General features: G+C 41.8%; 1 protein-coding gene across 11 annotated transcripts in view; it reads right to left on the minus strand.

The window, feature by feature from the left end:
- The window catches only part of TNIK (TRAF2 and NCK interacting kinase), a 478118-nt gene that overhangs the window by 120746 nt on the left and 339573 nt on the right, over nucleotides 1-17799 (minus strand). For 7 of the 11 annotated variants that reach the window (XM_082249651.1, XM_082249650.1, XM_082249648.1 and 4 more), the window contains exons 13-14: nucleotides 3040-3150; nucleotides 1066-1152 (exon numbers count right to left, since the gene is read on the minus strand). In XM_082249651.1, coding sequence (XP_082105777.1) covers nucleotides 1066-1152; nucleotides 3040-3150 — 198 coding nt within the window. The remainder of the gene's footprint in view (nucleotides 1-1065; nucleotides 1153-3039; nucleotides 3151-17799) is intronic. The other 4 variants (XM_082249643.1, XM_082249642.1, XM_082249649.1 and 1 more) reach the window with 1 other exon arrangement.

A 17799-nucleotide genomic window follows, 5' to 3' on the forward strand; every position in this document is an offset into this window, starting at 1 on the left:
AAAACAAAAACCATCTATATGGTTTTACTGGCATCCCAGAACACCCTTTTACATAAATGGCATTCGGCAGATGGCCTGTTTCAGTGATGCATGTGATCGCTGTACACAGGACTTACAGTGTTTATTTAACTGGGCCAAAAATATCTTTTACAGATTTTAAGGACAGGCAAATCAAATATCTTACAAAAGAATAAAGCTGATGATCTATCAGGACTAGCTTTATAGTTTTTTTCTTTTACAACCCCCATTATTATTAAAACAACCAAAGCATGGTATAGTATCATGTAATTAATACACTGTCACCATGGTCACACCACTGTATTTTATGGGGCCCCTGCAGGACAGCCCTTACTGCCCTGTACTTGCTGTGGTAATGAATGCTACAAGAAGGATATTAATGACTGTTAACACACTTTTAGGCATTTTACTTGTGCTTATCTGTGTAGTTCCACTATAGAAATCACTGACTACTAAAAAGAAGACCTGTGCAGTGGCAAGGATGTGAATGAAGTTTGATGTGTATATATACAGCAGTTTTGTCTTTCGCAAAATCTATATAAATGTTTTTGTATGAACAGATAAATGTCATATATTACTGCTTCCCAATCTGGTGCTGGGAGTGAGCACAAGTGCATTAAATAAAGGAGATGGCACACCAACTTTGTAGCAAAGATTTGTAGCAGCTATACATATTTCAGCTTATTTTCTCTGGCCATTCTTAGCTACAGGGTTGATGTGCCTATGATTCTGCAAAAAAACTTGGAAAAACGACTCCGCTAAGTTTCCAAAGACAGAGCTGAGAAATACTGCCATAGCACCCACACAATATAAATGCAAACCGCTGGGTGGTTGCTCCACAATTGCTTCACTTACCATGCATTAAATGCTGAATGAAGGGTTCTGAAACAAATACAAATGAATGTGATATCATGGGTGCAAGTACATGCAAGTGTCATGCAACTTGTCATGAAGAAAATGGCATGATAGACAAGCACACAAGTTCTGTCATGCAAGGACACTAGGTGAAGGAGACATGCTGGAAAACAGCACACAAATCTTTATTACCAGAAGCAGAGCTTGTTCCTGCAGTAATTGTTGCTGCAAGATCTCTAACTGCCTCTGCTCTTCCTCTAGCTGTCGCCTGATGTATTCCTGATATGGGCAGTGTTGGAAAGCAGGGAAAAAAGAGAAGACTATACATCAGAGAATACTATATTAAATAACACAGAAATTGAAGGAAATGAAAAAAATAGTCCAGGAATGCACCTTAAGGTGAATAAAGTTTTAGGTTATTTCTGAGAAAAGTATAATTTTCTGTTATACCCCTTCAAGCCCAATGTGATCATTCGGTGTGCCAATACTTCTGTATAGATAAGTATATACAAAAATGTATCTTTTTGCTTTATGCAGTTATGTGAATACAAGCATCAGTAAGAAACTTCTACATCTGTCGCAGAACCAAGCAAGAAATTATGTTGCTGAATTCTTCACAACCCCTGTCAGTGCTATAGATGCATGGATATACAAGAAAGCTCAGGTCACACATAAATAGCTTTTTAGGCTAAACCAAAAGAAGAAGTCACATGTGACATGCTTAAAAGTGACAACATCCAGAAGTACATGTAAAATGTATTGTGTAAATGATAAAAAGTGCAACGATGAGTGCAGAACAAATAGAAAGAGATGCAATTGTCAGCTTTTTATGCTCACAAGTTGCCTAGGCTGTCCAGCTGCATCTTGGGAAATTTAGAGGAAGGAAACCTGATGGCATCTATTTTCCAAACATGAATTTCTTGGACAGAAGAGGGGGGAAGACGCTCAGTGACATCAATCTCACAAGATGCATCTGGACAGCCTAGGCAATTTGTGATACGTGGATAGTATGTATGTGGAGCCAAAACATTTTTGATAGAGTAAGGAAGGGTTAAAATCCCTTAAAATCTTATTCTGGTCACAATTATAAGATTTCTGATTGCCCATCACTCTCTGTCTCAGTGGCATTGGTGACCAGAAGTATAGAGAGAACAGATCTCTCCAGTGGGGCCCAGACTATTGCCATCAAGAGAGAAAGTGAGGGGAAATAAAAAATTTTTGAGTTGTCACCAAAGCAAGAGTTGAGGGAAATTTATCAAAAGGGACACACGATTGGTGACAATTGTCTAAGATGACAAGACCCCCAAAATTTGGGAATATTTACAGTCACTTCTTGTTCCTTCTCCAGGGTTGAAGGTGAATGGAATTCTCTGCAGCAGGACAAAGCCAATACATAATAACTTACCTACTCTAATTTAAATTCTTACCTACTCTACCCAAAGTTTAAAGACAAGTCTGAAATGTACATACACTTTGGTAGATTTCATGTGTTATTACATTTAACCTAAACTTCCTGAATGACTAAATTATAAATTGCCCTTGGTTTGTGAAAAGTGAAAGCCCTAACCTAATGGTCAACACACAACACTTGCTGTTTGCATGTAAACTACTTGACCAGCATAACCAATACAGATTAAAGCAAAAAAGTGATAATTTTATCTGACAGTCAACACATACAGTATAAAAGAAAATGCTTCTTCTTTAGAATATTAAAAATGTGTAAAACTGAAATAAGCAAAAACAAATGTCTGGCTTCATCGTGTGAAGAATTACCCTATTCTGCTGTGTTGACTGAGTGGTCAATCAGTAAAATTCAGTGGAGGGGGTTGCAACAGACACCATTATATTTTGTATTGTATTAACTGCAAAAGACTCCCCCCACACAAACACACACTCACACAATCTGCCATTGTAAAGAATTACGCTAATGTTGTAATAAGCTGTATCCTGTTTTTAACACGGTCTGAAGTTCTTCTTTCAAGAAATTTTTAAAACGAAACCTAAAATATCTCATGGTCACTTATACGCAAAGAATGTGTATTTTTGTGCCAATTATGCTCCTATAATTACACTTTTCTTTATATTGTGAGAACATCACCATAAAAGTGTTCAGTGCTACTCCTGCTCAAACATTTTAAATAAAGATTATATAAAGAAAGGTCAGACCTTCTCATGCTCTGCTCTTCTCCGTTCTTCCTCTCTTCTTATCTGCTCTTCATACCGCCGCCGCTGGTCCCTTTCCTGCTGTTTCCTCACCTCCTTTTCTCTTCTTTGTTGCTGAAAAAAATACAAGAAAAAGTTGGGTCACAGTTATACTTAACTGATGTCCCTGTTACGATACACATACGGCATACCATTGAAATTTATACATCATTCCACGTCTTACTCATTTTACTATTTTTTTTTTTTATTTCTTTACTTTTAACATTTTAATTATTTGCAAGGTTAACAAAGGTACAGAAAATACAAAAAGTACAGAAAGTACAGGTACTGGGTACAGAGCTGTAACAATTTGCATATGGTACCAAGTCATGTTAGTTATGTAGGTACACTATAGGTGCATTGTCTCCAGCCATATAAAAGAACAACAACAGGATATGTCAAACCTGCACACTTGAACAACATGATTCACAGCAAGAGATAATAATAATCTGTAATATCCTTGGTGTATGGTCTGTAGAACAGAACTGTAATTCAAACAGATCAGTACATGAGAAAATTAGGGGTGGAAAACAAGAATATGGAAGAGAATGACACAGGAAGTGAGAAAAGAAAGAATTTGTAAGAATAGTTGGAAATGAGGAAAATGAGTGCAAGAAGAGAAAAAAAAAGGAGGGAGGGGGGTGCTTGGGCATGTGTTGCAGTCATCCCAAAGTGACATTCTGCCCTTCTTAGCCATAATCAGAAAACAGCAAGAGAGAGAGAGGGGCTCTCTTACCATTCCTCAACTGTCCCACATTAGGGCTTCATATTCCCCAGTAGTTCACACAAGCCAAGAACACCAGGTCTTTCTGAACTGCTCTTCTTCATTCTGCATGGTGAGAGTGAGCTCTTCATGCAACAAATCTCTCTCACCCTAACCAGCCAATGGGTAATAGTGGGAGTTTGTGTCCGATTCCACATCGCAGGCACACAGGCTCTGGCTGCAGTGAGTAGGAGTGTCTTTTCATACCACTTCCATGTGAAGTTTTGCAAGGTCTTGGCCTAAATCAACAATTGTAAGTGTTTTGAAAACTTCCCTAGCTTTGCTTCAAAAAGGGTGCAGGATTGGGCAGGTCAAGAACATTTGCAACAAAATCCTGTGTGCATCATTATATATCTGGGACATGGATGGTGAGGTGGGGAAAAGTTAATGTAATATGTATTAGACATAATACCACCTGGTACAGATCTTGCATCCCATTTCTTGGATTTGGTAGAGCTATGGAGGCTTTGTGGGCAAAGTATATAATTTATAGTCTACTTGGTTCTTAGTAAAAGAGGTCCCCAGTTCAGTTTCACATTGAGTAATATACTGTAGTGTGGGACATAATCCTATGGTGGTGAGGGAAGGGCATAGCCCTGGGAAACAGTGTGTCTCACAGTCACAGTCTTTTTCACGGAGAAAAAGGAGTATGTGCGTTGCACAGGTTTCATTAGGAAATTTTTTTTGATCCAATTTTTTTATCCAAAAATTAAGGGGGGGGGTTTGGAATCAGTTGAATTTCCAGCATGGATTTGAAAATATTTCCTTTAGTGAAGTAAAAGTCTAAATAGTTTATCAGAGCTTGCCAATTTATCAGACTTTTCTGGAGCATTCCGAATAAAGGGGATGCAAAATAAGTAACCTTGAGGTCAAGTATGTGAATACTGTAACCGTGGTAACTCTGTTAGTGACCCATTTTTTGATTGGAACGTTTCTGCACCCGTCTATTATTAGTTCTGTAAGGGCTGCAGCGTGGTAAAGGGATGGGTCTGAAAAGCCTATGCCACCATGCATTTTGGAAAGAGTGGTTAAAGACCGGTCATTATAGTGAGCTTTCTGACGCCCCCCAAAAACCTAAGAAATCCCCTGCAGATAGATTGGAGGAATCGTGTGGATATGTAAATGGGCATGGTCTGCAGTAGATATAGAAAGCATGGAAGAACATTAATTTTTAATATATTGTTGCGGCTGAACCAAAAAAAGTTTTCATCTGGAGAGATCAGCACAAACAGAAGAACCATGAAAAGTTTTTATCTGGAGAAAGCAGCATGAACAGAAGTGAGGAAGGGAGGGAAATCAGCTTCAAAGGTCCAGTCAATCGAGCATGTGAACTGTATCCCTAAATACCGTATGTTAATGTTATTGCTGTATCTGACCTTTTGAAGGTGAAGGATTGGAAACGTTTTCTAAGAAGCTTTGCGGGCAACGAAACATTCATGAATTGTGATTTGCTAATATTAATTTTAAAGTTGGTCAACGTGCCAAACATTTCGAGCTGTTGCATGAAATCTGGCATGGATCAAATCATCTGTGAAGGCAGCAAGTTTATGGATTCCCTGACTGGAAGGAACCTTTGAGATTTTGATTATTTCAAATGTGGTGTGGTAGGGGTTCAAGTATAAGAATAAATATCAAGGGCATGGTTGGGTCTAGGGGGGGCTGCGCCCCCCAGATTTCAGTTGTACTCCCAAATGGACATTGAGCCTGGCCCATTGAGCTCCTGTCCTCTGGGGCCAGAACAGAGCATGGAGGCAGCCTTAGTGCAGTAAACTAAAAGGTCTGGAGAAATGTGACAGCAACAAGAGGCGGTGCCGGCTGTGCTGTGCTTTCCCTTTTCCTGTCACCGTTGCGCTCCTCCATAGAGAGCACATGTCACTGGATCATGCTTACATCAGACTGTACACAGTTTGTTTATGGCCCCCTGCCCACATTTCCTGTTGCCAGGATATAAGCAGCCCTTGTAGGACATAGGGGGCTGATAAACAAACAGTGTGCGTACAGTCCGATCTAGCGATCCTGTGACATCAGCTCCATCGAGGAATGCAGTTATGACAGGAGGGTTAGAACTTACAGGTGGGGATATTTTACTCTAAACACAATGGGGGGGGGGGGGGGGCTGACAGCTATTTGGTGGTTGGGATAAGAGGTTGGTGGAGAAGAGGGGAAGGTGGGCTATTTGTAATAGTAAAGGTAATTTGAGGGGGAGAGGGGATTCATTCTAGGAGGAGGAATGGGGAGGATATGTGCTAGGATGGGGGATTGGGGGCGATTTTTGGCTAAGAAGGAGAATTGGGGGGGGGTTGATCCCTGTATTCTGAACTGCTGACCCCTGTCTCCCATCCTGTTGACCCCTGTCCCCTGCACTTGTGACCCCCTTTCCTCTTCCCTTGTGACCGCTCTTCTTTGCCATACTGACCCGTCCACTGCACTCCTGAACAATATCCTCTGCCCTGCTGACCACTCTACACTACCCTGCCGATCCCCTGTACACTGCCCTACTAACTTCTGTCTCCTGCCCTGTTAACGCTTGCTCTCCACCCGGCTGAGCCCTCTCATTTGCTCTGCTGACCTCTATCCTCTGCCCTACTGACCCCCTTTACACTGCCCTACTGACTCTTGTACACTCCCCTGCTGACACCCTGTACACTGCCCTGTTGACGCACTGCGCACTGAGTTGCTGACTCTCTGCCCTGCTAACCCCTATACAGTGCCCTGATAACTCACTGTACACTGCCCTACAAACTAATGGCCTCAGTACACTGCCCTACAAACTGCTGACCTTATCCTCCGCCCTGCTGATCCCCTGTACACTGCCTCCTATACACTGTCCTGCTGACCTCAATTCTTTTGCCCCTCTGACATTTTTTACTGCACCCCCACATTAGAGCGGCTAGATACGGCCCTAATCAAGGTGATAATTAGCAGCCTAGACAGGTGCCATTTTTGGAAAAAGTCTGATAGGGCTTCATTTGTTCGGAACGCTGAAGTTGGACAAATAACATACAATATATCTTTGATTCATTATGCATGTTCGGGATTGTATGGATACAATCCATAAACATTTTGTTCAACTTATCAAATGCCTTGTAAGCATCAGTCGATAGTAGCAGCAAGGGTATGGAGGTGATGCCATGGATGATATTAAAGATTAGGATGGTATGGCTTCTTTGCAGGAAAAAAACCCACTTGACCAGAGTCAATAAGTTCGGGAAGGTAGGGTAACAGAAGACTATACAATATTATAGTAAAGATCTTAAAATTTGTGATCAACAATGTAATAGACAGGTAATATAAACATATATGCAAGTCCTTATTCAGCTTTGAGATGACTGAGACGTTTGTATCTTTAGACATATTCCTACAGAGAATAGGTTTGAAGGTTCATAATGGTGGTTGGCAAAACCATCTGGGCCTGGAGCCCATTGTGGCCGAATTGATGGCAGGACCAAGTCAAAGGTTTATGGCATGAAGTGATAATTAAGGAAGTCAGTTATGTATTTTTTTTAAATGGGAGAGAGACACCTTACTCCCATTTGGAGAGTCACTGAGGGATAAATTATATAGCTCCTCATAGTATTTTCAAAAGCATTGAGCAATGTTACCAGATTAGACTGCTCTTGGGCCTCCATCACGGGGGTCAATGTTTGGAATATATGATCAGAGTTTAATTTATTTTATGGCTTTAGCTAGCATCTTACCTGGCTTTTTGCTATGTTCATAAATGTGGTGACGGAATTGGTGTTGGGCAACCTTGAAGTTGCTTGATAGGAGGGAAGAAAGCCATTAGCATAGGTTCGCTAATTCCTTGGCTTGGGCTTGTGCTAGAGAATGTATATGTGCCAACTCGCGTTTGGCAATTTGTGACAATAGGGAAGCCAGTACAATATTTAATCATGCTATTTTCTGCTGGGTGGTGAGTTTAATGTGTTCCCCTCTGATCACACATTTATGGGACTTACAAATTTTAAATCGGGGAGTATTTGGTATAGAGTTGGTGTTTAAGAAGTCCCTCAGATAGTTTGCAATGGATTTCAATTTTGCTCAATTTTTATTAGTTACATAATAAAGTGAGAAAGAAGATAGATAAATGCTGATCACTTTATTGATTCACTAAAATTAATTCTATTGTAGGACAAAACTGTTGCTCACATACATTACTTGGAACTCTGGGACATTACTATTCTATACTAGCACTTCTTAGGCAAGCTTGGAGTAGGCTAAAAACAATTATGCTGAGGTGTTTATTCTTGCACATTGTATAAATACCGCATTCTTACACATAAAAAAACTATAAAGCAAAAAAATGTTTTTATAGTATGGAAAAAGCTGTGAAAAAGCTACTTTGGATAATAAAAATAAAAAATTATTTTAGGTTAGTTGGACATTGCCATTGCTAAAAGATAAGGGCACATATGGAAAAACTGGATATTTGTCTTACCATAAAATCCTTTTCTCTGATGTTCATTGACAGACACAGCTTCATATCTTCATTAGACGGATGGGTTATGCTGCTCTTCTTAGGAGTAGGACACTAGGTGGAAAAGGGTTAACAAAGGTTAACAAAGCTTAACTACGCCTATGGGGCAGACCCAGGTGGTATACTCCCACTTCCTGCTCTAGGATCTCAGTTTTGTAACAAGCAGTGTCAGAAGAATACATAACTTAACTCCACAGAGGGGTGGGTGCTGTGTACGTCAATGAACATCAGAGAAAAGGATTTTACGGTAAGACGAAAATCCAGTTTTCTCTTTCGTTCATTTACGGACACAACTTCATATCTTCATTAGACAGATGGGACTTCCCAAAGCAGTATCAGCGTGAGGGGTGGGAAAAACACAGAAATAAATATATTCCCAAAAAGAAGGCTAAACGTAGCCAACCAGATAAACTGGAGCGCACCTACCAGAAAAAAAACACCCTCAAGAGGCAGAAGTCTATGCCACGGCCTGCAAAACATTGTAGCCAAAAGTAGCATCTGCAGATACAAAAACATCCACCTTGTAGAACTTTGTAGACGTGTGTACAGACGCCCAGGTGGTGGCTTTGCAAACCTGGACCACTGACGCCTGATGACGGAAAACCCAAGAGACAGTAAGCGCCATTGTGGAATGCGCCTTTACAGGGAAAGGAGGAACCTGACCCTTAATCGATTAGGCCTGCACCACCGTTAGCCTGATCCATCTGGAAACGGTCACAGCAGATGCAGCCTGCCCCTTACGAAGGCCATCCGTGAGGATAAACAAGGAATCAGATTTCCGAATAGACTCCGTTGCCATCAAGTACACCCTGATGGCCTGAACCACATCCAAAGAATGCAAAGCAACCTTCTTTGGATGCTTTGGCTTAGGACATAACGAAGGCAACACGATATACTCATTCAAGTGAAACCCTGAAACTACATCGGCAGAGCACCACTTTATCCTTATGAACCACCAGATAAGGTGACCGACAGGACAACACAGCCAACTCCAAGACCCTGCCTGCAGAAGTAATAGCCACCAAGAAGGCCACTTTCTGTGACAAGTTAAGTAAAGGAATATCACGGATATTCTCAAAAGGTGGTCTTTGAAGGACCAACAGTACCAGGTTAAGATCCCACGGAGGCCCCAGGGACCGCACTGGCAGGACTAGGTGGCGAACCCCCTGCACGAAAGTGTGAACCAAGGAATTTGCAGCCAACCCCCCTATCCTTCAGCACCTGGCTTTCAATAGCCTGGCCGTTATTAACTGCCTGTAAAGAAGAATGGCAGATTAGTCCTTGAGACAGAAGATCTTCTCTGAGAGGAAGCCGCCAAGGGGCATCGGCTACCAGTCTTACCAAACCCGTGTACCAGGACCGACGACGCCAGTCTGGGGCCACCATAATCACTGGAATCCCTTCTGCCTCAATTCTGCGCAGAAGTCTTGGCAGAAGTTGTATTGGAGGGAAGGCATAAATCAGACGATACTGACCCCAGGGGCCACTAGTGCGTCTGCCAGAGGTTCCCAAGATCTGGCCACAAATCTCTGAACCTTCTGTTTGAGATAAGAGGCCAAAAGGTCCACATAAGTGGGTCCCCCACCGGAGACACAGTTGTTGGAACACTTCCGGGTATTATATTATAATATAATATTCCTATCATACAGTGCCTCCTCCAGCCCGCACAGCTTCATGTGCAATCAAACGTGAGTGTATTTATGCCTTTACTCCTCAATAAAATTTGCAAACAGAGAGCATTAGATCTCCCTATTTTCTCATTCTCTGACCATACGCTGAGACCTGGATTACTAAATGTGAAGACAGAATCTTGTATCAGCCTGCACAGTGTCCTAGGATTTCTTGATGTGGCAACACGACCTGGCATACCTCCCTTATTCATTTAGCGTTGTTTGACCCAGTGGTGAAACACGGGTCAAAACCTAAGGTGAGAGGCCATCTATAATTTGTTATGGGATCACGAGCACCTACGGCATCCACTTTTGGCACTTTTATGGTCACTGAGGAGACTGTGTGATGGCACTTAATAACAGTGTGATCTACTACCCATGCTTTCTCCACTAGACTAGCACTAACCACCTTATTTCCTGCTTTACGGATCCTATATTTAATATGTGTTGTTTTTGCTAATTTGCACATTCATTTGTTGTGGTCACGCTAAAGTATACACTATTATTGTGGTAGCACTTTACTCGTGGTAATTCATTATACCTGTGTTTTACCTAATTGTATATTTTTTGCATTTATGTTAGGTATACATCAATTTATAATGTGAGCACTTTACAAGTATATATATACCTAGTATTATTTGTTTTTGATTTGCAATAGTATATTGGATGCTTATTTTGCACATATCATTTTTGCTTGTTGCACCATATTGGGATCAGTGGCGCAGTATCACTTTATTTATTTCTCCTTCTAATCTGGCATAAAAGTTTCACCCACTCTGTCAGGGTCTGAGAGACCAAGATTATGGCAAACACCGGTCTTAGGATTGAATCTGCCATGCTGAAAAGATGGCAGACCAAGGATTCGGCCTTCCTATCCACAGGATCCATAAAGGATGGTAGCAACTGGTAGTAACATGACTTTATTCAGCCTAGAAACATGGGAGTCCACCACCGGTGGTACTGTCAGTTTTTTCAAAAGAGACTCTTCAAAAGGATACCTCGTAAAACACTTAGGTATCCCAGCCATGCGTTTCGGAGATCCCCACTGACTAGTCATAATCTCATCATTATAAGCAGGGAAGGGAAACACTTGAGTTGTTCTGGATGGCCTGCCGGTTCCAAATTGCCCTGGAGTAGCCGACGCAGCATGTGCTGCGTCCTCCATATTTAAAGTTTTTGCAGGCTCCATGTACCCTGGTGCCACAGTGATATCTTCGCACCAATACAGGAAAAATCACATATATACAAGTCCCAGCACCACAGCATGAGAAGGGATTAGGCCAGGAGATACCGCCCAGGACTCACCACCACCACGTCTCAGCCGAACAGTGAGAGGAGGAGAGAAAAGAGCGCCAATCTGCAGGACGCCGATCCCAGAAAGCGACCGCGCCGACACTAGAGACCGCCGCCCTCGCGATGCTTCATGCAGCTACAAGAAAATGGCCGCCGCTGTTGCCTATGAAGGCACCCCCAACATGGCCGCCGATCCCCAGAAATATGGCGGCCGAACAGCCGCATATTTTTCCACTAAAAAAATGGCGGCGGCGCCTGCGCTGCGCGGTTGATAGCCGGAGAGCTGTCCCGACACCTTAAACAGGCATCCGGCCACTCACTGCGCAGAGTGAACCGGATGCAGCTGAAAGTTCACCCCACCAGATCAGTCCTTCTCCTCACTGAGGTGACAGAGACAGACACACACCAACCACCCAATATTCTGGGGAAGCACTACTCACAATACCTTAAAAGCCAGGCGGGGTTCACTCAGAGCAGATCACCTTCCCATCTCAGCACGGGGGGTGGTGTGGTCCAGGAGAGCGCTGCGACCAGGTCGTGTGTGTCCTCGCGAGGTGTCCCACTGGCAGGCCAGTCCCTTCAGTGGGACCCTGTCGTGGCCGACCTAGCACAGAGCTGCGGCCTTCGCTCGCTCCCTGGCCAGACTGGGACGACCGTGAGGATCTAGGATATCCAGTGCATCACCCAGTCCAGCAGTTGATTGCAGTTCTCTCAGGAACCACTTGATTGTAGAAGGAGAAAAAAAAAAAAACAATAAAAGAAAATATTCCATTTATAAAAGGAAAAAAGTGCCAGGACCAGAGATTCCTGCAAAGAACTAGGTCCTTACTTGTGACTAGGCAGAAAAAAATTAAGATCCCAGAGCAGTTGGGAGTATACCACCTGGGACTACCCCAAAGGCGTAGTTAAGCGTTTGTTAACTTTTGTTAACCCTTTTCCGCCTAGTGTCCTACTACTAGGAAGAGCAGCATAACCCATCCGTCTAATGAAGATATAAAGCTGTGTCCGTCAATGAAGGAAAGAGAAATAACTGTTTAGATTCTTAGGAAAAGCCAACCATAGATAATTTGAATCACGGCCGGTTCAGCAGGGATCGACTTGGGTGCATATTGGTGTAAGATTTTTACATGTGATTATTTCCAGAGGCAATATTTAACTAGTGATAGTCAGTGTTCTCCCGGTAGGGATGGCTCTCCACACTCCCCCACCGGTAGAACACAATAGCTCTGTGGGAGGGATTCCCCCATGAACACCGACTGTGTTGATGGGGGACAAAGCGATTTTCTTTCCTGCAACCACAGGCACTACAAATCAAATCATCTATGATCTGTCTAATACTGAGAAATAAGAGGTGTAATAAACAGAATGCTTTGAAAAATGGTTTTGATTTGGGTATTTTAAAAACCATCTATATTGATTTTTATCAGCTTGCAAAATCCTTGTTATAATCATCTCCAATATAAAATAATCCTCCCGACAACCTATTGTAAGTGGGATACATACTGTATATATATTACACAAACCACGTCTAAGGGATATGGAAAGGTTGGGAGACAAGGATTTCGGGCACTTGAATTTTCATAAAATTGCTTTTTATTAAACAAACATTTTAAAAAAACATCTAATGATACAAGCAGATGAAAAAAACAAGGATTGTTACGACTATCTGAATAATAAGTTCCCTAGACAAGCTACATTTTATTCCCTCCCCAAAACTCATAAAAACCTGACCACGCCCCCAGGAAGGCCTATCATATCAGGCATTGGAAGCTTAACGGAAAATGCTAGCCGTCTGATAGATTTCTTCTTATTACCCCATGTTGTTCGCCTACCATCCTATGTCAAGGATACACTTGAATTTTTAAAAATGATTGAGGATATGGTCATTCCTCCCGACGCCCTGCTCGTGACTTTGGATGTAGAGGCTCTATACTCGAGCATCCCTCACGAGCAGGGCGTCGGGATAGTACGTACCTTCCTCTATGAACAAAACCACCATACATGGCCTTTCTGTGAATTCCTTTTGAAATTACTCCTGTTCATCCTGCAGCACAACTGGTTTACGTTTAATGGGTCCCACTACCTCCAGGTGCAAGGCGTGGCCATGGGCACCTGTTGTGCCCCGGCCTACGCCAATTTGTACCTGGGGGGGTGGGAACGACACATTACATCAGATGAGACTCTATCAAAGTTTTTTACACATGTGGCGGTTTGGTATCGCTACATAGACGATGTGTTTGTAGTTTGGACAGGCTCTAGACAGCTATTTGATGATTTTGTTCAGGCGTTAAACATTAATAATTTCAATCTAAAATTCACATGTACTGTAGACGTTTCAAAAGTTAACTTCCTTGATCTAACGGTATTGAAGCATGAAAATGGCCAACTGACCACGAACCTTTACCGTAAACCAACATCGGGTAATGTAATATTGCATGCGTCAAGTGCCCATCCAGCGGCACTAATACGCAGTATTCCCTATGCCCAATACGCACGCCTTCGGCGTAACTGCACAACCGATAGAGATTTTAAAACTCAAGCCAACTCACTACGTGAACGTTTAAAAGCTCGTGGATACAGTAAACGCCTTTTACGTACAGCATACAATAGAGCCTTCTCACAAGATCGAAATAGTCTGATTTTTAGAGTTAAAGATCGAGATACACTACCCACGGTGAAACTCATAACGAAGTTTTCAAGCCACCAAAATATACTCCGAACCATTCTTGAACGACACTGGCATTTACTCAGTCATGATCCAATCACGAGCAAATATGTGGGACCATACCCACAAATTGTATTTAAACGTACTAGATCATTACGAGATCAATTAACAGCTAGCCACTACCAACCCATAAAAAATTCCAAAACTACCAATAGGGGTACGTATAGATGCCGTGGTTGTGCCATGTGTCCATGGGTTAAGGAGGGTTCTCATTTTGTTCTACCTAATGGGGAAGATTTCTCCCCTACCTTTCGTGCCAATTGTGACACTCGTGGGTTGGTGTATCTCATGCACTGTACATGTGGCATGTTCTATGTTGGGAAAACAATTAGAGAGCTCCGTCAGAGGATAAATGATCATATATACATATCAGAGGGAGGAAAGATGGTCACGCCCGTGAGCAGGCACCTAGACCTCTACCACAGATTCAACCCAAAAAAAGCACGCTTTTATGTCCTGGACGTGATTCCCCAGGACCCACGAGGTGGCAATTGGGACAAAAGAATTCTCCAGAGGGAAACCATCTGGATTGAACGTCTCAATGCCACCGTGAGACCGGGTTTGAATGAAACCCAATCTTATAAGTCATTCTTGTAAAATATGCATTTTTCAATGACTTAAGAAAAAACCCCCTTTCCGCCGTCGTTACTATTTGTCATCTGTGGAGGGTGGGATGGGTGTCGGCTTGTCTGGCGTGACCATCTTTCCACCCCCTGTTTCTGTCTCTTTTTCTTTTTTCTTTCTCTCTTTTAGCCCTGGCCCCCCCCCCCCCTTTGTTTGTGTCTTTTTACCCCTAATTATCCTTCACCAATCATTAGACGATTTACTATTGTATAATATGAAACCCAATGAATGTCCATGTGCTGACCTTATGCCTCTTTGATATGCATGAGAATCATAATTTTCAAACTCAGTTCTCCATATGTTTAAAAACTATTGAGGGTAGTGTCTTCATTTTTTGGGCCTAACGGCTTTAATTCTTCCATTTCTTAAGCACCAAAATTGCCTGGGTGCTAGATACACCATTTTTTCTTCTTCTTTTTTTCCCCTTTTTTTTTTTCTTTTTTTCCTTATTAATATATTCTGTTTATCCTTTTTTTAGAATATAATATATTATTATATTCTTGGTTTTTATCACTCTCTGTTAATTATTGATGTATACACATTTTGCTCTGTAACTATCACTCAGATCAATGTATTCTTGTTGTTATTATGTGTTTGCAGATGCTTTGTATCTCATTATGCCATGCTAGTAACCTCTGGGGGCGCTGTGGGACGCTAGAGTTTTCAGCCAATCCGGTGACATATGTGCGGCCTGGTAAGCCACAGTGAACTTCCGCTCCCAGGAGCATTGTTTCCTGTGGCACCAGATCAGACTTTCTGGAGCTTGCCAGCTCTGAGAGTCTGACCTAACCTCTCGGAGCGTTACGAGTGGCCGTAGCGGAGTCACTTCCGCCTGCGCCGCATCGTCATTTCCGGGGGGTGTGGCCGGGGTGGCGACGTCGATCTGACGAACCACCCGGGACCCACGCCATAAAAGGACGCCATACAAGCGTCCGAGTATGGCGGCGGTTCCCCATCCGGGGAGGACATTCATGACGGAATTTGGCTCAACAGGGTAAGCCGACAAACCTACATCTTCGCTATCTTTTGGATTATGCACACCATTTTACTTACAACTCTCTCTTTAATCCTCTCTCAAATTCAACAGTGTCTACCACTTACAAGGCAGGTTCTACTTACCTCTATCCTAACAAAGTACTCTGCAGGATCGGTGAGCATGTTTAATTATTAATGAGCCCCCAATACACTCATATGTAACCATTGGTGATTTTCCAATTATCTTGAAACATGCATGGACTACCACTGCTGGGCTTATTGAAAGTAATGCGGTATTAGAAGTAATTCTTCTGATCCACTATACATTCAAGGCTGAATAATGTTGCACCTTATATGAGGGAATCAATGTATCCTATTTGTTTGCTTGTATGGAAACTTGGGACCATACAGGCGACCTATATCTAGGCAATTACTCCTTTGGAATTCCTCTCATAAAAACCAAAAAACCTCTAACTATTGCGGTATATGATGACATAAAATAGAAGCTCCTTCCCTGTGTTTGGTATATGTCCATGCATCTTTCTTCAATGGGTCTTTTTCCTCTTGTATACAAACAATTTTATCCTCACCTATCTGTATATCAACATGCACCGGGTGTGGCTATTTTCTATCGTTAATGGTTTGATATATTATAATTAGCGCACCTTCTATATCCAATTTAGATACAAATACACAGGAGCGTTTGTATTTACACTCCTTGTGAACACCGGCTCCCCCATTTATGAGCTCAGTGACCGTCTTTTAGTCCTCCTCGTTACAGTACCAAAAAAGTTCAGAATATACACTGTACAGGTATGTTCATATCCTATACAGATATGTTTTCTTTATCATGTATATATACTGATGCCTAAAAAATAGTGTTATCTATTTCATACGGTGTGTGTCCCCACATGTGTCCCAATGGCTATCCTCTTGCCTACCCATCGAGCCCCCCTCCCCCTGATGGCTAAAACAATAATATCATATGTGTGAAATGTTTTTTCCTTTACATTGACATTGTATATCACATATAAAATGCATTATTCTCATTTATGGAATATATAGTAGACAACACATTCTGTTTCCTTAAAATTACTTATGTTTTTACACAGACAAAACAATTACTAAGCTCCAGACGAAGCTTTCACCGAGAAGGCGAAACATGTTGAGCAAACTGTCATGAGTAATGTATACTATATATTTACTGTAAACTTCGGCCGACTCTGCTGACCGGCACCCTCAGCATTGAGGTATCTGCCGGCAGCTTTTGTCTGCTTTGAAGTATACTACATTGGATGTATGCATAATACAACTTGTTCTGTACATAACTATTCCTATACTATATGAAGGTCCAGTACCTCATGCAAAACTATATCTGATACTGCTGACCGTTTTCTGGTCTCATGTTCAATGTAGATTTTTTTCATCTGCTTGTATCATTAGATGTTTTTTTAAAATGTTTGTTTAATAAAAAGCAATTTTATGAAAATTCAAGTGCCCGAAATCCTTGTCTCCCAACCTTTCCATATCCAATAATTCAAATGTAGGATAGGGCCCTCTTCAGATGATATATATAATGACCCAGACTGCTGCTGTCTGGTGAGTCATGTGTTTTTTGGAAACCACGTCTAAGCCTCTCTGGAGCTAGTAAACTCATCCCCATATCCAATTAATCTATTTGTTAAAAAGCATTTATTTTGAGATTTTGTGATGCAAATGTAATTCCATTTTGGCTACACAGCAAACATATTGCAACTTTTAGTGTATTTGAAGTACTTAAAATGTATGTGACAGATAAACCAAGAGGTAATGCTTCAATAAACCTGTGAACATTCTAGGCCATTCCCCAGCTTGAAGTCACTGAGCTCAAGCCCCATTCTGGACAAACAGTAAAAAATATTCAATGCATCAGTTCAAGCCAAAAAATAATTTAAAGTTTCAGACCATAAATAATTATCCAACTAGGACACATTTTATTTTACAATGCTATATCTTTATTGATTTAATCAATTAAGATCACTGTTGGAATTCTCAACAGACCCAAAAACTTGCTGATTTATATCTCTGATAACAAGCAAAATTGCTAGAACTCCAGCTTCCAGACCTGAATCTCTAGACACATTCTACTGATACTAACAACATCACTATATACTCCCAGAGGGGCTGGGTTCCTAGGAAAAGCTACTGGAGGAAAAAG

Source organism: Pelophylax lessonae (genome assembly GCF_965119305.1).
Source record: "Pelophylax lessonae genome assembly, chromosome: 3".
Lineage (NCBI taxonomy): Eukaryota > Metazoa > Chordata > Amphibia > Anura > Ranidae > Pelophylax > Pelophylax lessonae.